This window comes from Odocoileus virginianus, chromosome 25, assembly GCF_023699985.2.
Source record: "Odocoileus virginianus isolate 20LAN1187 ecotype Illinois chromosome 25, Ovbor_1.2, whole genome shotgun sequence".
Classification (NCBI taxonomy): Eukaryota; Metazoa; Chordata; class Mammalia; order Artiodactyla; family Cervidae; genus Odocoileus; species Odocoileus virginianus.
Window position 1 is genome coordinate 10,258,423 of NC_069698.1, and position 20,730 is coordinate 10,279,152.

The 20,730-nt window shown below is 36.7% G+C and overlaps 1 protein-coding gene across 5 annotated transcripts in view; it reads left to right on the forward strand.

Annotated features, from left to right (window-relative positions):
• SENP7 (SUMO specific peptidase 7) overlaps positions 1–20,730 on the forward strand; it is a 155,467-nt gene that overhangs the window by 125,908 nt on the left and 8,829 nt on the right. For 4 of the 5 annotated variants that reach the window (XM_020896784.2, XM_020896785.2, XM_070454959.1 and 1 more), the window contains 7 exons: positions 3,221–3,400; positions 5,116–5,378; positions 7,258–7,391; positions 8,749–8,865; positions 14,859–14,981; positions 19,457–19,549; positions 20,172–20,296. In XM_020896784.2, the coding sequence (XP_020752443.2) occupies positions 3,221–3,400; positions 5,116–5,378; positions 7,258–7,391; positions 8,749–8,865; positions 14,859–14,981; positions 19,457–19,549; positions 20,172–20,296 (1,035 nt within the window). The remainder of the gene's footprint in view (positions 1–3,220; positions 3,401–5,115; positions 5,379–7,257; positions 7,392–8,748; positions 8,866–14,858; positions 14,982–19,456; positions 19,550–20,171; positions 20,297–20,730) is intronic. The other variant, XM_070454958.1, reaches the window with a different exon arrangement.

Here is a 20,730-nt window from a genome sequence, read left to right on the forward strand (position 1 = left end):
TAGTGCTATAATCTGTAGATAAACATCTGTGCAACAGAGCTACCTCTCAAATTCTTTTTTTAAAATAAAGATATAAATGATATGCAACATATTAATTTCAGGTGTATAGCATGGGAGAAGATATTTGAAAATCATATATTTGATAAAGGGTTCATATCCAAAATATATAAAGAATGCATACAGTTCAACATCAGTGAAACAAACAACCTGATTAAAAAGTGGGCAGAGGACCTGAACAGACGTTTTTCCAAAGACATACAGATACATGAAAAGATACTCAACATTGCGGATTGTCAGTGAAATGCAAAGCCAAACCACAGCAAGATAACCACCTCACGCTGGTCAGAATGGCCATCATCACAATGACAGCAAATAACAAGTGTTGGAAAGTGTTAGTTGCTCAGTCACATTTGATTCTTTTTTTGCAACCCCATGGGCTGTAGCTTGCCAAACTCCTCTGTCCATGAGATTCTCCAGGCAAGAGCACTGGAGTGGGTTGCCATTCCCTTCTCCGGGGGATCTTCCTGACCCAGGGATCAGACCCGGGTATCCTGCATTGCAGGCAGATCTTTACCATTTGAGCCACTAGGGAAGCCAAGTGTTGGAAAGGATGCAGAGAAAAGGGAAACCCGTCTTGCACTGTTGGGACACATTGAGAATGTAAATCGGTGCAGCCACTATGGAAAATAGTATGGAGGTTCATCAAAAAATTAAAAATAGAACTGTGTGACCCAGAAATTTCACTTCAGGATAATTACTCTAAGAAAACAAAACACTATTTTGAAAAAGTCCATGCACCCCCAGTATTCACTGCAGCATTGGTTATTCACAGTAGCCAAGCAAGCATATGTGGAAGCAACCTGTGTCTGTTGACAGATGAGTGGATAAAGAAGGTACAAGATATGTGGAACATTACTCAACCATTGTAAAATGAAGTCTTGCCATTTGTGACATCGTGGGTGGACCAAGTGGGTACTGTGCTTAGCAAAATGAGGCGGACAAAACAAATACTGTATGATCTCACTTGTACGTGGAATCCAAAAATAAAATGGGAAGCAGACTCATATATAAAGAGAACAAGCAGCTAGTTGCCAGAGAGGAGAGTGATGGGGAGCTGGGCAAATTTAGTGAATAAGGCAAAATAAATTTATTTAAAATAAATAAGCCCCAGAAATATAATCTTCAGTATAAGGAATATGGTCAGTAATATTATAAACTTTATAGGGAGACAGATGGTTAAACTTATTATGGTAATCATTTCATAATGTATGCAAATATCAAATCATTATGTTGTAACCTGAAACTGACATTATATTATATGTCAACTATATTTCAATTAAAAAAAAAAAAGACATACACACAGAAAAGGAGCCAGTATGTAGTAAGAGAAGAGGGGAAGTAGGTGAGAATTAGACATGACAGGATAGGAAGAGAGGAAGGCAGGCAGGCATGCATATGGACAGGCACAGAAGAGAGATAGAAATCCAGAAAGGGAACAAGGGAAAAGCCTGAAGAAATGGAATAATGGAAAAAGAATAGCGGAAGGAAGGAGGAGATATGGAAGAAATTAAGAAAAAAATGAATAGAATGGCTATCTTGGAAACCATAAAGATGACAAGTTAATGAGTATTTGAATGCTTGTTGTAAAATACCTTTCAAACTTTTAACGTTCATCTGGATATCCTGTTTATTTTTTGTTTGTTTATTGTTAAGTGCTGATTTTGATTCAGTATATCCAGTGTGGGGCCTGAATTCTGTATTTCTAATTGCCTCCCCGTCTGTGGCAGTGTTGCAAGCTGAGGATGTTGCATTTTGAGTAGCACTGTGCCAGGAAAAACCAGGGGGAGGAGTAGTAAGAGATTTATTTCAGATAGGTAACAATCTTGGGTTTGTACTTGACCTCGGGACATCTTTATACCAATTTTGTATGTTTCTTTGAGTTAAAAAATAAGGTGCTTCAAGGAGATTCTTTTCACTAAATGAAAGGGAGAAAGTGTTAATTCAGAGTGATTACCTCGAAATTTTGAGAGGTAAAACCTCGAAAAATTGTAAGAGTTCATCCTAGAACTTGCCTGGTTGCTTCGTGGTTAGGATTCTGGGCTTTCACCGCCGTTCACTTCAGTTCAGTCCAGTCATCAGTCGTGTCCAACTCTTTGTGACCCCATAGACTGCAGCATGCCTGGCTTCCCTGTTCCTCACCAACTCCCGAGGCTTGCTCACTCATGTCCATTGAGTCAGTGATGCCATCCAGTCATCTCTTCCTCTGCCGTCCCCTTCTCCTCCTGCTTTCAATCTTTCTTGGCACTAGGGTCTTTTCCAGTGAGTCAGTTGTTTGCATCAGGTGGCCAAATGATTGGAGCTTCAGCTTCAGTCCTTCCAATGAATATTCAGGACTGATTTCCCATAGGATTGACTGGTTTGATCTCCTTGTAGTCCAAGGAATTCTCAAGAGTCTTCTCCAACACCACAGTGCTTTGGTGCTCAGCTTTCTTTATGGTCCAACTCTCACATCCGTAGATGACCACTGGAAAAACCATGGTTTTGACTAAATGGACTTTTGTTGGCAAAGTAATGTCTCTGCTTTTTAATATTACTGTCTAGGTTGGTTATAGCCTTTTCTTCCAAGGAGCCAGCATCTTTTAATTTCTTAATTACATTTTTTAATTAAAAATAATTTAATTTTACTGCTGTAGTCCAGGTTTAGTCCCTGATGGGGGAATTGAGATCCTGCAAACTGCAGTGCCTCCAAAAAAAAGTTATGCTAGACCCTTCAGAAGCTCATATTACTCTTGAGAATCTTTGGATAAATGTTTTAGGAGAAGGAAAAGAGGCGTTAAGTGGCTTATGATAACATTTGTAATCTTGGTTAGTAGTATTGACCAAAATCGAATTACATAATTTTCTCAGTTACACTGTGCTCAGTTAACTGCATTGATAAGATAGTCTGAGATCATATAGTGGTGAGAGGCTAACTTCCTACTTTCTATTATCATTTAATAATTATTTAGCCCTTTCTAATTTATATGATCTTTTTCACTCTAATAATAGTGTTTAGGTATTTCAGCCAAGTTTACGGAAATGTGCTATAAATAATATTTTTGAAAAACTTTGCATATAATTCTTTTTGAAAAAATATATTGTTAAAGAAGAGTCATACAGTGCATGTGCTGTATTCCCAAACAGATTAACTTATTACCTTGTTATCTTTTACTTATTTCAGTGTCTGTGCACGAGATTTCATTGCTAGTGGATACAACACATTTAAAGAGGTTTGGATTATGGAAAAATAAAGATGATGATCCCAGTAAAAGAAGTCATGCTATCCTCTTTCTTTGGGTCTCCTCAAGTTATCTTCAGGAGATTCAGACCCAACTGGAAAACTCTGTATTAAGCCAGCAATGTGAGTATAAAAAGATTTCTTCTAAATGTCAAGATTATTTGAGAACTCCTATAAAATAATTTTCCTCTAAAATAATTTAGTAGAATGTAATTATTTCATTGAATTGAAATTAAGTTCACTGAATTAAAAATAATTTATCCCTTGATATTATTTAAGATAAATTTTATTCATAATTTCTCCTTACAATTTTACTCAGCCAATTGAAATTATATTCTAAAATAAAAGGAGTACCTTACCTTTTAGTCAGTTGACATCCTCGGCTGCCTGTCTTAAGCGTTCTTGCCCTTATTTCATAATGAATTATGACAGAACTAATCAGTGGCAGAGTTAAATAAAATACAGAAGTCTTTATCTTCAAGATTTTCTTTAGTTTATAAAAAAGAAAACTTGGTATACTTACTTATGTATCATTTTTCTAAGACTGGATTGAATACTTTTCCAATGCTCCCGTAACACATGTCTATTGGTATATACTGCTACTGCTAAGTCACTTCAGTCGTGTCCGACTCTGTGCGACCCCATCCCTGGGATTCTCCAGGCAAGAACACTGGAGTGGGTTGCCATTTCCTTCTCCAATGCATAAAAGTGAAAAGTGAAAGTGAAGTCGCTCAGTCATGTCTGACTCTTCGCGACCCCATGGATTGCAGCCTACCAGGCTCCTCCGTCCATGGGATTTTCCAGGCAAGAGTACTGGAGTGGGTTGCCATTGCCTTCTCCGATTTTGTATCTTGAAATATTTTCCAACTTTGTTTAGTTTCCAACTCCTAAAGGAGTCTGATTTGGATTTAGGTAAATCAGATTAATAAATTTCTTTTTTATCTCTTTAATCTCTCTACCTTTCCTCCTCCTAGTGCCTTGCATATTAAAGATGTTAAGTCGTGATCTGAATTTTAAATCTTTAAAATTCCTCATTTTGTTATCCTGATTGCTTCCAAATTAATTTGGGAAACTTATGAGCAAATAGCAGAGGAGTGGGGAAAATGCTTAAGCCATTTATCATCATTATGGGAGGTGAGAATGTCATTTGAAACCACTGTTGAAATGACTGATGAAAGAAGATGATTCTGAAGGAAGTGTTTGAATGAAAATTTTAATGGGCAGATTTGCTATATGGAGAAGGCTAGAGAAAAATAATTGTTTAGTCGTCATGTACTTATTCGTGCATTCATTAACAAATATTTTTTAAGTTAATTTTTAATGTTAATTGGAGGATAATTGTTTTATAATATAATTTTTTTCCTGCCATACAGCAGTGTGAACCAGCCACAAGTGTACACATATCCCCTTCCTCTTGGTGCTCCCTACCACCCCGCATCCCCCCCCTCTAGGTCATCACAGAGCACCAGGTTGAGCTCCCTATGCTATATAGCAGCTTTCTACTGGCTGGCTGTTTTATATATAATGTATATATTTCAATCATTAACAGATATTTACTCACATCTAATAAATGCCAGGTACTGGAGATAACAGCAGTCAGTACCATCGTGGCGTTTGTATTCTAATGCAGTAGGAGTCTAAAATTGTGAGTTTCGGTTCTCGGTTACTAATGGGTTGTTTGGGGATTTAATTTGCCTGGGTTATTAACTAACATGCAGAATAGTTTGTTGAGCTGTATGCCATCCTTACTGTTACTAATAATCAAATTATTTTAATCTTAATCCCCTTGAAAAATAATACTACTGATAAAAACCGATCTCTTTTTTTTCCTTTCATAGCAAAATCAACTGAATTCATTTTCCTTGAGCTACACAGTTTTATTTCGCAGAGAGAAGAGTTGAAATTGAAAGACATTATGACAGAAATAAGTACAGCCAATGGAGAGGCAGAGCTTTCTTATCCGTTGTCTTGGGTTCAGGCGCTTCCTTTATTTCAGAACCTGTCTTCAAAAGAAAGCTCTTTTATTCATTACTACTGTGCTTCAACTTGTTCCTTCCCTGCTGGTACTACTGAAGAGATGAAGATGAAATCAGTGTCTCAGGTTAGCATACGGCTAATGTAATTAGTGAGGGGGAGGGAAGCAGTTGGAGAAGAAGTCTTTCATTGAAATTAGCATGATTTTAGAATGCTGCGCTTTGTCAAAGGTCACAGGAACCAACCTAAAGGAGTTCCCAGTGCCACAGCTAGAAACAGATCAACAAAATCAGTAATGATAGTGTGCGATTACTACTAGAGAATAAGATATATCCCCTTTAATGTGTATTGGTACATGTAATTAACTGAATGAATGAATGAAAACACAAATAATAAAAGGTGGGCAAGGGACAATTTTTTCTTAGAAAAATATTGCAATTAAAAAAATGTAAAAGGAACAAGAGAAATATAAAACCAGCACTAGAAAAATCATAGTTATGATTGTTGCAGGTAAGATCCATGGAGAGATGCTAAATTTAATGGGTGAAAACTTAAAGTAGGTCAGGATATGTGCATAATCTTAGTTTCTCACCTTAAATACTAATTACGAAAAAGAACTTTTTTTCTCCACTATAGTAACTTTACAGTGAGGTGTCGCAGACATCACTTTAACCCAAGTGATCAAAGTTAACATTACCAGTAATAAAATATATTGACATAATGTACCTGTCACATCATGCATGGAGAAGGGTACATCACTTCTGTACTGTTTTTCTCAATATTTTATAACCTCAGTTTAATCTTGAGAAAAATCAAACAAGCCCAGTTATAAAGTAACTGACCAACAGTCTTAAAAATTACCGAGGTCATGAAAAATAAAGATGAAGGAATTGTAGGATCCTGAAACAAAAGAAATTTATTAGTGGAAAAAGTAGTAAAATCAAAATAAAGTCTGTAGTTTATAGTATCATAACTTTTGATAATTGTGCTGTGGTTTTTAAAAAGATGTTAGTATTAGGGGAATCTGTGAGAGGCTTGCTAAATGCTAGGTCGCTTTAGTCATGTCTAGCTCTTTGATACCCTATGGACCATAGCCTGCCAAGGTCCTCTGTCCATGGAATTCTACAGGCAAGAATACTAGAGTGGGTTGCCATGCCCTTCTCCGGGGGATCTTCCCCACCTAGGGATCGAACTCACGTCTCTTATGTCTCCTGCATTGGCAGACGGGTTCTTTACCACTAGCACCATCTTAGAGGCTTATTTATTGTAATTATTATATAAGTCTAAGATTATCTTAAAACAATTAATGGTAAGTCTTAAAATGCTGTATTTATTTTTATAGAAGTTTGTTAATATACTTATGGCTTATATATCTCTGCCAAATACCCCCAGAAAGAAAAGTGTTTTAAGTTTTCTGTGATGGGGGTGTGCACACACACACACACACACATGAACGCACATGTGGATTTGGTTATTTTAATCTGTTATTTTAAAGGTCTGTAGAAAGACACATTAGTGAAAGATAAGGTGTAAGACTTCACCACTGGCTTTTGCATAATATTGTGAAAATTTTGCCTGATAATTACACTGTATATGCAACTTTGTATCATAGTTTTCCACTTAATAATAAAATATTGGTTTATGTTGTTATAAACACTTATCAGTCTTTTAAAAACATTCCTACTACTTATCACCTCTTTTGTTCATTTTGAACAGCACTGTTTTCAGATTCTAAAATTATAAAACCCAGGCCTGTAAGTCACACTTCAGGTTAAATTTTGATCCATAGTACATTATGTTTTGCTCCAGAGTATTATTTTGATTTGATTATATCTTTGTAGAAATTGTAAGAGTATATGTATATGTATATAACTCATTGGTGTGTATTTCTTTTAGTCCTATTTTCTCTTAACAAGTCTAACTTCTGACTTTGTCCTTTTGAGAGTTAATATGTGTGTGTACGGGTATAAGGAGACCTTTTACTTTGCCTTTTTTTGGGGGGTCAGCCCTCAAATACAGATACAGCCAAGCCTACTTACACCTTACTGCAGAAGCAGAGCAGTGGTTGCTATTCGCTTTCCATCACATCGAATCCAGATGAGGAATGGCGAGAAGTCAGGCACACTGGACCTGTTCAGAAGTATGTGCTGTCTCGTATCCTGTTTGTAATAGGCGGGCACTTTAGTAGTCTTCATTCCTGTTGCTGAGTTTAAGTGTTTTACCTTTTTAAATGTTTTCAGTTTTGCTTTCTTGCTGACAGTTAACAATAGAAATAATCAAGTCAGTGCCACTTCACTTACTTTTATGTTTTATGTTAAGAAGTCAGAAGTGGTAGCCAAGATGTCAAATGTGTCAAAGCCTTTATTGGAAATATTTGAATAGAAGTATATGGTTTTTAAGATTATATATCCCATATCTGAATATATGATAGGAAAAGAGAAATTACTTACAAAAGTGTGCCTCAATTTTGGGTATTTTGAAGTTCATCAGAGCTTCCCTTCACAAGTTACTTTCTTGATCCTATTTGGTCTTTCTTGTGTCTTCTTATAGTAGTAAAGTAGAATAAGCGAGTCTTTGCATTTGAGAATAATTTCTATTCCTCTACATGATTCCTTTTCTCTGTTAAAAAACAAACGGACAGCGCAGGATAGGGAAATAGCCATTAAATAGTTATTATCACTTTATGACTTAAAAATTTCCCGTATTATTTAATTTAGGTGCAATGGTTATGAAGATTAAATCAATTGCAGGTGATTCTTAACCTTCTGGAATCTTTCTAGTTCAACAAGTACATATTATACTTTTATTATTGAGTATATTTGTGCAGTGAGTACCACCCTGTCTGTTTCAAGATTATAGCCAGAATTCACAACTGCTCTTATTTCTGAACTTTAAGAGAGGGTACCAAAGGAAAAAATGCCTAATTAGTTGTCATTTTGTTTTCCACTTTTCTGGTTGTGATCTGATGGTTTATTTCCTTTATGTTCTCCTAAGTTTTATATTGTAAGCATGTTGTTATGGGAAACTTGCCTCCTAAGTTCCCATGATATTTCTTCATTGTCCAGCTGGTATAGACTCATTACTAGTAGGAGAAGATAGTTTTTGACTGCTGACTGTTTTAGTCTTGGGTATTCAAACTTAACAGTGGAAACTGGAGCATAGGAGAATCTTATATGGTTTATTACTTCAGTTTGTTGAAAGTTAAATATTCAACAGAAGAGAGACATCCTCAGTGATAGATAACCTGTTGATTAGACAAAAACTGAAACTAGCCCACTTGGGAAGGATTAGAAATGAAAAGATGCTCCATGACAGTACTATCAGTAGCTTGTGAAAACGAAGGAAGGAAAATATAGTTGATTGTATTGTGTCAAATATTTTTACCCTAAGATTTTAGTCATTGAATACTACTGCCCTGTATTGTCCCAAAGAACAAATCCCTTTGAGACTAGAGTTTTCATTACTAATATATTTTACTTTTATTTTTATTTTTTAAGGTTGATTGTATATCCTCCACCACCTACTAAAGGGGGCTTAGGAGTAACTAATGAAGATCTGGAGTGCTTAGAAGAAGGAGAGTTTCTTAATGATGTAATCATTGATTTCTATCTTAAGTAAGTACAGTGAAGCATGATTGTGTCATTATGTTATTTGTTTTACAGGTGTTGATGTAAATCTTAAAGTAAATATCTCTGAAGTATTTTAACTCTAGCTGAAAATAACTTGCTAAAATTTCAGATTTGAAAAATTTTGTCTAGGGAAGTTTTCTAGTGTTGGCAAGTTCAGTTTCATTTCTTTACTTCCCGTAGATACTATGTACTTTAGAAGAGTTACTCTTGTTTCATTTGTTTTCCTTTGTGTTATTTGCTTGCTGTTGATTGATACTTCTTTCACTATTTTGTTGTTCAGTCACTAAGTCAGGTCCAACTCTTTGCCACCCCATGGACTGCAGCCCGCCCGGCTGCTCTGTCCTTTACCATCTCCCAGGTTTTGCTCAAACTCATGTCCATTGAGTCAGTGATGCTTGATGCTTTGACTGTAGTATTATTGACAAAAGTACTTACATAATGACAGATCACTTTGGGAACCAGGAAGAAACAACTATATAGTTCTTTATGTGTCCTTAAGCACTGTAAAAGTTAACCAACATTTAAAAAATCTATATCACTATTCTCTTATAGTTTTCAATTTTTTATATAGCCAAGCTGAATGAATTTATAAAAAAGTTTTATAAACTTTCATGCAGTGATAATTTGTCTCTTGTCCTCATTTTGTACTATATCCTTAGACCCACATTTCTAACATTTATTTTTCAAGATGCCTCCTGATTATTTTTACTGACCATTCCCAAATCAATTTATTATCATCATATAATTTCAGCCCTACCATTTTAGTAATAGTGCTCTCCCTATTCTAGTAAGGATAAGACTTAAAAGTCTCATGTTACCATCTGCTGTTCATCTTGAACTTTGTAGAATGAATCTCTAAAAGTTCTATTTGAGCCTTTTTAAAAAATATCTTTCATGTCTGTAGCTTTTTGAATATATGGAATATATTATATAATAACTTTTAAAATGTCTTTTTCTACTTATTCTAGCATCCTTGTCAGTTCTGGGTTGGTTTCAATTGACTGATTTTTCTCATTATGAGTCATACTTTCTTTTTTTCTTCTTTGCATGTCTGGTGATATTTTTACTGGGTGCTGGTATGTTCCTGTAAATATTTTTGAATTTTGTTTTGAAACAGATTATTTGGAAACTCCACCATGACCCATCCATATTGGGTGGCCCTACACAGCATGGCTTATAGTTTCACTGAGCTAGACAAAACTGTGGTCTATGTGATCCGTTTGGTTAGTTTACTGTGACCGTGGTTTTCATTCTGTCTCCCCTCTGATGGATAAGAGTAAGAGGCTTCTGGAAGCTTCCTGAAGGCAAACTTATGGAGGGGGAAACTGGGTCTTGTTCTGATGGGTGGGGCCGTGTTTGATAAATCTTTAATCCAATTTTCTGTTGATGGGAGAGGCTGTGTTCCCTCCCTGTTGCTTGACTTGAGGCCAAACTATAGTGGAGGTAATGCAGATAATGATGACCTCCTTCAAAAGGTCCCATGCATACACTGCTGTGGTCAGTGCTCCCGACCCTTCATAGGCCACCACCGACCTACGCCTCCACCAGAGACTCTTGGACACTCATGGGCATGTCTGGGCCAGTTTCTAGTGGAGTCACTAATCCTTTCTCCTGCGTCCTGGTGCACACAAGGTCCTGTTTGTGCCCTCCAAGAGTCTGTTTCCCCAGTCCTGTGTAAGTTCTGCTGGCTCTATGGTGGGGCTAATGGCGAACTCCTCCAAGAGGGCTTATGCCACACCCAGGTCTGCTGCACCCAGAGCCCCTGCCCCTGGGGCAGGCCAGCGCTGACCTGTGCCTCCATAGGAGACACTCAGACACAGTTCTGGCTCTGTCTCTGTGGGTTGGGCATGCGTTCTGTGCCCTTTCCAGGTCTGAGCAGCTCGGGCGACCAGGTTCTTGGCAAGTCCACTGTCCTAGGTGGGCCGAGCGTTCTCATCACCTCCTTGGTCCCAGCTGCTTGGTTTCCCGGGGGAGCCATGAGAGCTTGGTCCCGGCTGCTTGGTTTCCCGGGGGAGCCATGAGAGCTTGGTCCCGGCTGCTTGGTTTCCCAGGGGAGCCATGAGAACACTGTCTCACATGTGCCATATGTCTCCTCTGGAGAGCTGATCTCAGACTGCGACCCTCCTGGTGGCTGTCAACCATCCAGGATCTCAGGAAAACTTGGTTAGCAGCTGGGAACCTGCTCACAGTTTGGTGGAAGGTGCCATCTCTGGGGTTGAGATTGCAGCAGCCGCTTGCCTTCCAGCTCTGGCTCTCTGCCTCTCTGCCTCCAGGCGGGGACGGGCCTGTAGCAGCCAGCTATCTCTCCTTTGGTAGTGACTCAATCCTTTGTTTGGTGGGCAGGACAGGCTGTGCTTTAGGTTGTTAGGTTAGAGCCTTTCGGGGGAAAAGCCCTTTTCCACAGTTGCGGTTAGGCTTAAATTCTGTGGGTTTTCTTTTTTTTTTTTTTCTCCTGGTTATGTTGCCCTCTGAGATTCCAAAACTCCCTACAGATGTGCCTGTGAGAATTCTGTATGCAGGTCAAGAAGCAGCATTTAGAACTGGACGTGGAACAACAGACTGATTCCAAATAAGGAAAGGAGTACGTCAAGGCTGTATATTGTCACCCTGCTTATTTAACTTATATGCAGAGTACATCAGCGAAATGCTGGGCTAGATGAAGCACAAGATGGAATCAAGATTTCTGGGAGAAATATCAATAACCTCAGATAGGCAGGTGACACTACCCTTATGGCAGAAAGTGAAGAGGAACTAAAGAGCCTCTTAATGAAAGTGAAAGAGGAGAGTAAAAATTTTGGCTTAAAGCTCAACATTCAGAAAACTAAGATCATGGCATCCGGTCCCGTCACTTCATGGCAAATAGATGGGAAACAATGGAAACAGTGAGAGACCTAAAGAGCCTCTTGATGAAAGTGAAAGAAGAGAGTGAAAAATTTGGCTTAAAACTCAGCATTGAGAAAACTAAGATCATGGCATCTGGTCCCATCACTTCATGGCAAATAGATGGGGAAACAGTGGAAACAGTGACAGATTTTATTTTTTGGGCTCCAAAATCACTGCAGATGGTGACTACAGCCATGAAATTAAAAGATGCTTGCTCCTTAGAAGAAAAGCTATGACCAACCTAAACAGCATATTAAAAAGCAGAGACACTACTCTGCCAACAAAGGTCCATCTAGTCAAAGCTATGGTTTTCCCAGTAGTCATGTATGGATGTAAGAGTTGGACGGTGAAGAAAGCGGAGCGCCAAAGAATTGATGCTTTTTAACTGTGGTGTTGGAGAAGCCTCTTGAGAGTCCCTTGGACTGCAAGGAGATCCAACCAGTCCTTCCTAAAGGAGATCAGTCCTGGGTGTTCATTGAAAGGACTGATGTTGAAGCTGAAACTCCAGTACTTTGGCCACCTCATGCGAAGAACTGACTCATTTGAAAAGACCCTGATGCTGGGAAAGATTGAAGGCGGGAGAAGGGGACGACAGAGGGTGAGATGGTTGGATGGCATCATCAATGCGATGGACATGAGTTTTTGTAGGCTCTGGGAGTTGGGATGGACAGGGAAGCCTGGTGTGTTGTAGTCCACGGGGTCGCAAAGAGTCAGACATGACTGAGCAACTGAACTGAGCTGATCTGGAAACAGTTCACTGGTTTTAAACTCTTGCTTTTTAAGATTTATTAGGTAAGACCAACAGATTAATCCCCACTACTGAGGAAAGACCCTTCTGAATACTGTACTTAGTTTCTCATGAATTACGAGGTTTTCCAGTCTGGCTTGTAGTAACAGGCAGTATTCCTGCAATTTGCAGGAATGCTGGGTAGCATTCTCTCTACTTTTTTCAGATAGTTCTTTTTCCAGTCTCAAGTGTCTTCCTTACGTATATGCAGTGATCAGTATTCTGCTAAATTCTTGAGGAGTATGCTCTGCATATGTTTGGAGTTTTCTGTCTGTACTGCTTTTTCCTTTCCAGTATTCTGATCTGCAAACTCTTGCTGCCTTAGTCTTTCCTGACTCTCAGCATCTCCTAAACTCAGGGAGTCTACCATCTTTCACCTGGGTTATTCCTTTCTGTGTTGTAATCTGAAATGTATCAAGGCAGTAAGCTGAGGCAATTATGGACCTCACCATCTCTCAAGGGTCACTATTCTTTGTTGCTGATGTCTAGTGTTTTAAAAACTATTGCCTCATATATTTTGTTTGATTTTTTGTTTGTTTCAAATAGGAGTGTAAATCTGATCTCTCTTATTCCATCTGGGCTGGAAGTGAAGTTTCCATTATCATTGTCTCTTCACCCTCTCTTTCCTTTCTATATACTCAGTTGCCTGAGTAGTAGATTTGGTCTCTCAAATTCATTTATCTTTCTTCTCTCATCAATCTTTTTAGTATACTTATCGTACCTAACTTAATTTTTTATATCCTTTGTTTCTGTTTTCCTATCTGTTAAGTATATTATTACCACCATTATTATTCATAAACTACTTCATGAATGCAAATCTCATTAGAAATTTTTATTTCTTATTACCTGTCAAAGTGAGTTCAGTCAAGCATTTGAGTGTTTTGATAATATGACACTAATCTGTGTTTCCTGTCATTTACTAATGACCCTGTGCCTATTTCGTAGTCCAGCAAAATTGAATTATAAACAGTCTACTAAACAAAGCCCATCCCTTAGTCACTCTTCTGCCTTAATGCCGTTACTCTTGCTTCATGGAATATTCTCCTCTTTATCTTAATGTGTTAAAATTTTATTCCCCTTTGAAATTTTACTCCCCTTCCTCACAAGTGTTACCCTCTCTGAAAACCTTTCCCAATTAAACAGGTATTAACTCTCATAATACCTTTTTTGTATCTCTTTTATGGTTCATATAGTATTTTGCCTTATTTTAAAGTTATTGGTGGCATTACGATGATTTTCCTTCTAAAGGTTGAGCATCTTACATCTTACTAAGTTTTGTATCCCTCAGTAGTGTCAAATTTATATTTTGCAAGATATATTAAATTATCTCTAGTGTTAATTTTGGTATGTTTTATTGGAAATAATTACTAAAATTTTATTTATAATTTAATTCTAAGAGTATTTTTCTATACTTGTTTTTCACTGAAGTGCCTGTATCTCTTTGAATTGTTTTCAGAGGGGATCCTGTGTTAATTTTTTGAACTGCTTCCTAATTATTTTTAAAATTGATGAATAGCTTTCAAGTAGGAAGGTGCACAAATTTTAAGTGTACAGCTCATGAATGTTCACATATATATGTACCCAGGTCATCATCACTCAGATTAAGATAAAAGAACACTTGGAGCACACCAAAGGCATCTGTTGTGTCTCCTGTCACACAGTATATGCTCTGCATGACCACATTAAAAACATTCAAGCTGAGTTTGTCTTTTATGCTTTTTTAAAAAAAGCAATTGCAAGGTCATTTTTGAACCTTTGTAAACTATTAACAACACCAGAGTTCTCTAAATATGAGAGATTTAGTCACTAAGTGATTGAAATATAAGCTTGTGTTGAAGAATTGTTTTATATGGAAATGGAGTAAGGATTTAGCGACTAGTTGTGTCTCAAGAGTTATTAAAATTTCTCTGGATTTATTTAGGAATGTCATGGTTTCAGTTTTATATGTGATTGTATGATTATCTGATTAATATTTCCTTTTTACCCTCACTTTTCTGGGAGCAGGAACTTGTTTTTCCCCCCTCTCATTTAATGTTGCTAGTATAAATACGGTATCTTAGCACACACTAGAAATATGTGTTAAGTAAATGAATGAGAAAATGGAAAATTTCTGCTTTAATTGATCTTGATTGAAGGTAAGGTAGTTAAAGAACCAAAAAAAAAAAAATCTGAAATCAGAGCAAACTGCAGGATTGCTTTAACTCTAATTGGACATGTAAATGAAGATTTTCAGAACACATAAAATAATTGGAGGAAAACCAGGTAAAATCTAAAAATAACTTACTTTTGTGGTATTGTTACTTTATAGGTATCTTATATTGGAGAAGGCATCAGATGAACTTGTTGAACGAAGTCATATTTTTAGTAGCTTTTTCTACAAATGCTTGACAAGAAAGGAAAATAATTTAACAGAAGATAATCCAAATCTTTCGTAAGTCAGCCTTCCAATATACTTAAGTTTTAAGAGGAAAGCATTACTATTTTGATGCTCCTAGCAAAATACCTTCTTACTGTATTGCCTAGAGTGAGCAGTGTTGCCACCTGGGCGTGTCCTGGGCCTGTCTGTTCTGAAAGGCATTTCCCACCCTCCCGCTGTTCTGCTCCTCCTCACTGGGAGCCTTACTCTTGCAGGCTGTGTTTACAGTTGTTCTGTTGGGAATGTTGGAGGGCAAGGAAAGAAGATGTCAGATGTCTCTTCCTTACCCTCTTTGCCTTGGGCAGTTATTTTCGTAGTGATTCTAGTTCATTTGTGGGCCCTTCTCTCACTGGACGGGCAGAGCTCTGACTTCCGTCTGGGGCCACTGCTTCTTCACTCGCCCCTCCAGCACTGGGTGTAGCGTCCTCCTCCTCTGCCCAGCTCTGGGTGCCTCACTGATTGCTGTTTGTGGCTTTGTACTTCTTCTGTCACCACTGTAGCCAGTAATTTGCATTACATTTTATCTGTCTTAAATATATATGAAGATTTTTGTTTTCCTGGTTGGACTCTCACTAACATACTACTGTTTAATTAAACTGAGGTAACATTATAAAAAATACTGTGTCCCCACAATTTAGCTGAATTTCTGTCCAATTAGTTTTCTGATTAATTCTAAAACTTACAGAGCAGTGGTTCAGTTCAGTTCAGTCGCTCAGTTGTGTCCGACTCCCTGCAGCCACATGGACTGCAGCACGCCAGGCCTCCCTGTCCATCACCAACTCCCAGAATCTACCCAAACTCATGTCCGTTGAGTCAGTGATGCCATCCAACAGTCTCATCCTCTGTCGTCCCTTTCTCCTCCCGCCTTCAATCTTTCTCAGCATCAGGGTCTGAGCAGTGGTTAAGGATAGGCAAAAAAGAAGAAGGTGTAATTTTTTTATCTTAGCAGTAACTTGAATAGCTGTGAGCAGATTTCACCTCTCTCCCCACCCCTAATGCTTTGTGTGATAATCTGTGTGGTAGGTGTATGATAAAATTAGGAGTTTCTATTTTTTTAAAAAGTTAATGTAAACATTTGTCTCCCACTTTACAAGGTACATTTCTGTACAGAACAGTGCTTTTAGATATGCAAGGCATTTTTCAGATGAGGAAGCAGGCCAGTGAAGGTTGTCAGAACTCTGATAAAGTGACAGAACTGATGATATTTAAATCTTTCTTTTAACTGTTAGTCCAGAGATGTTTTTGTTTTACTGGACTGCCTTCAAAATAAATGGCTGTGAGAGTTGTTTCATCCCTTTAAAATAATAGGAGTAATAGGCAACTGAAAATATGATTAAATGGGTAAACTGAGTTTGTTGTGTTGTTGGAGAAAAATAATAGCAATAGAGAGAGTATTAACATTTACTGAGTACCTGCTTGGAACCAGGACAGTGAACATAAGGTTATTGTTTGATTCCACAATAGTCTTATGAGATAAATGGCCATTGTTGTGAACTGAAGCTTAAAAAAGTTAGATAAGTTATCAGAAGTTGGATATAGCTTTCCAATTTAAAAGTTCAAGCTCTTTCTCTTATTTATAGTATTGCAGCTATATAATTCATGGTCTAAATTGGAACACTTGAGTGAGTAAAAGGGGGCTCTATTAATAGCTACACTAGGCAACCTGTGTATATTGGTTTTATACTTATACAAACTGGAATGTGTGGTCATCCATATTTTGAGTGTCTTTATAGGTTTGAAATTTGTGCTGGTAGACAAGACCTTCTGGGATCAACTAAGGAGAAAATCACAGTATGAAAATATTCCTTATAATTAGAGTTAACGGAGGGGGAGATATGGAAGGGGAGGATGTAGTAAACAGATTAGATATTTAACATTTCTCATGCCCCCTTCTTTTATTTTATGTGTATAGAAATTGATGGTTGGCACCCTACACTTAATCCCACATTTTGTGTTAAGATTACTAGTCAGTGTGGAGATTATGCAGTTGGCATATGTACCTAGAAACTGAGGAAATGAAAAGGTAGATTCTGCTGTATTTAAAATTTTTTTTTATTAAAAAATTAGAAAAAACTTAGATGTTATATGCCTGATCATATATAAACGTAAGACAAAACTAATTTAAATGAGTGCCTTCTTCCAGGGTGATATAGATATTACATGTATCTTATGCATAACATATCTTCGTATACACACACCCATATACATATGAACACATACATACACATACACACACCAATACTCATACTAATGCTTGGCCGATGTGTATATAGTTAGTATTCACACAAAGAATCCATACAAATTGGTTAAAAAAAAAAAGAATCCAGAAACAAACTTGCGAGGGATACAAACCATAATTGATGGCCAATGAATCCTACAGGAAGCTCAAGCTATCAATGTTAGGAAATAGCAGATTAAACGATAGACAGTCGTTACTGTGGTTTATGAGATTCAGCAAGAGCCACTCCTGTCCATCTCCCTAAACTCATCTCACCATTCTCTCCCTTCATTTACCATCCTTCAGCTCAGCCTGCCTCCTTTTAGGTTTTGAATATGCTAAGCTCTTTGCCGTTTTCTGACGGAAATTTCTTCTCCTGGCACTTTTTTTTTTCTCTCTTGGTACTTTTTTAGTTTATTTTAAAACTGTTTCTAATAATTTTTATGTTTGTTTGTTTTCAGTTTCTCATTCTAAAATATAAGCTCCGTGAGGTCAGGGACTGCATCTGTTTTTTCTTCTACTCTATGAGTGAGTGAGTGAAGTCGCTCAGTCGTGTCCGACTCTTTGCGACCCCATGGACTGTAGCCTACCAGACTCCTCCCTCCATGGGATTCTTCAGGCAAGAGTACTGGAGTGGGTTGCCATTTACTCTATAGCTGGTACATTTTGCTCAGTTCTGAGAACATACTGGGAACTCAGAACAAAAGATAATAATGTATGTTGTTGAACAGGGAGAGAACTGTTAGACATTTAATTGAGAATTTTCCAGTTAGTTAGGAACAGAGAGTAAGAGATCATATTATGGCCCTATATTCCCTCTTATCATCCTTGCTCTGTCCAATGTCTGATGTATTCCCAGTGAAGTAAGGTTAGCATAATCAGGAAATTTATCAAACACCAACATAAAACAAAAGAAAACCAGCTGCCTCTCTCAAGATTTTTTAAATGGACAACAGAGATTCTGTACTGGGTAAAAATAATTATTTATAATCATTGTAATGGTTGGATCACTTTGAAATAAGAAAACTTGGTAAACATATGACTCATTATTTTACAAAGTTGTTCTTTTGCTAGTGTCTGATTCCTACCACATCTTTTAGCCTGTTCTAGATTCCATTTTACTCCCAACATCTATTCCCGTAAGTTTGGTTAGATATTCTCATGGCCAGGGATAGAGCAAAGATGTGTTTCCTGTGTTACTTGGTATATAAATATATAAGAACAAACCATTGTTTGTTTAATTTTCTAACTAAAAAGAGGTCCTTCCTGGGACTGAGCCAGATGTCATACCATAACCTCCTTTATGAAACTGTGAAATGCCATCCCTTTCCTAGAACCTTCTTTGACATCCAAACTTGGTTTGATATCTTCCTTCTTGTAACACCCTAATGACATAAAGAAAAGGAATTCATTCTTGATGAATGAAAAGGATTCATTCTTGATGGTTTTCTTAGATGCCATCACCATAATTCATTTGTATCCCTTATGAAACTTACATTTTAGTTATTTGTTGTAGTTTTTTTTCTTTCTTCATTATTTTGTAAATTCCTTTAGGGCAGTGTGAGTGATTTTCATTATTCTTAAGAATCCAATATTTATCAAAGAAATAAAATAAAAGATGGATGGTGCATATGCTTAACTCATTGTCCTATAATGTTCTTTTGTTTGTTTATTTAATGTGGACCATTTTTAAAGTCTTTATTGAATTTGTTACAATATTGCTTCTGTTTTATGTTTTGGTTTTTTGGCCAGGAGGCATGTGGAATCTTAACTCCCAGACCAGGGATTGAACCTGCATCCCTTGCATTGGAAAGCAAAGCCTTAACCACTGAACTGCCAGGGTATTCCTTGTCGTATAATATTCTTATAAATGAGATAAAGGGAGAAGAATTTCATCTTTAAAAATTTAAGAATCTTTACCTCATCCCTCCTCTTCCATTAAGTTTTAACAACTCCCTCATCACACATACAGCATTTAGACAGTTCTGTTAAGGTTTAATGATAATATTTTATATCAGAATAAATAGGTATAACTGTTCATATTCAGTTGTTCAGACACTTTTAGAATCTATAGAGCATTTTATGAATTGCTGCCTTTCTCTTATCCATTATTTTATGTTTATAAATAGTGGTCATATTTAAAAACAGCCAGATGTTAATAAAAGCACATTTTCCAGTCTGTTAAATATTATGTATCTTGAAGAAGATGGTTATTCTTATCTTAAATTTTGAATTTTTTTTCTACCAAATATATCTATCTTTTTATTCCCAGAATGGCTCAGAGAAGACATAAGAGAGTAAGAACATGGACTCGTCACATAAACATCTTTAACAAGGATTACATCTTTGTGCCTGTAAATGAGTCGTGAGTATTTCAGAAAAAAAATTGGAGGGTGGAGAAAAGTACTTTGTGCATTTTTAGATTAGTAACCAGTAAAAAAGTATGGGTATATCAATCAAGGTGTTATGTTTAAATTTTTTTCTAAGGAAGTAGCTAAAATAAATGAGTTTTTTTGTCTTGGATTTTGGTTTGACGGTGCTTATGTTGTATATATTGAAAAAAATAAAATGACAAATGCCCACCAGACTATAATGACTGAGGCATAGAGTTTTTTTTTTTGGAGGTGAGGGGTACTCAAGAAAAGATTTTCTAAACAAAAAAGGAAAAGCATTCAGGGTGAATCTTCAAGTATTTAAGAGAACAAACTCTTTAAGCACTAAAAGAAAAAAGATGATGCTCTGTTTATTTATTAAAGCAGATCCTCAACAGGAAATATTAATTATATAAAAGTAAGTTTGAATTACTCAGATTTTACCCTAAGAAGTCTTAGTACTTTTTAAATTAGTTGTGAAATGTGTGTTTGGATATTACAGTGAACTTATTCAGGATTAATATTTGTCATACCCACCTTCTCAGTTATAGTTCTAGAATATATTCTTCTATATTGTTTAAATTTTGTGTTAATATTATATTTCTTTTTCAACAGGTCTCACTGGTATCTTGCAGTCATTTGTTTTCCATGGTTAGAAGAAGTTGTGTATGAAGATTTTCCACAAACTATATCCCAGCACTCCCAGGCTGAGGAATCCCAACATGGCAGCAGCAGAATAGGTGATAAACTTAATGTGGATCATATTTTTAATAATGATGACAAAAGTAAAATGATTATGGAGAACAATATGAGGTTGAAAGATAGTATAAACAGTATAATTACTTCTTATCATTTAGTTTATTAGAAGAAATGTCTGAAATTTTCATGATACCCAGACTCATGTATAAACAAAATGTAATTCTGAAGTTAAACTGTTATATCAAGTTTATCATAGCACTTTTTATAAAATATTCTTGCTAAGAATTAAACATCATGTATCTTCAGGCATAACTTGAAAGCTACCCCATTTTTTCTTTCTCTTGGTATGAATCAAGACAGGTCGTGTTGACACTAGTAATTTGGCTAGGTAATATAGGGGTCTCTTTCTTCCGTGATTTTTATGTTGCAACCCAGATAGATCTTAAGTAGGTAAATAAGCCTCCTTTCTTTGAGA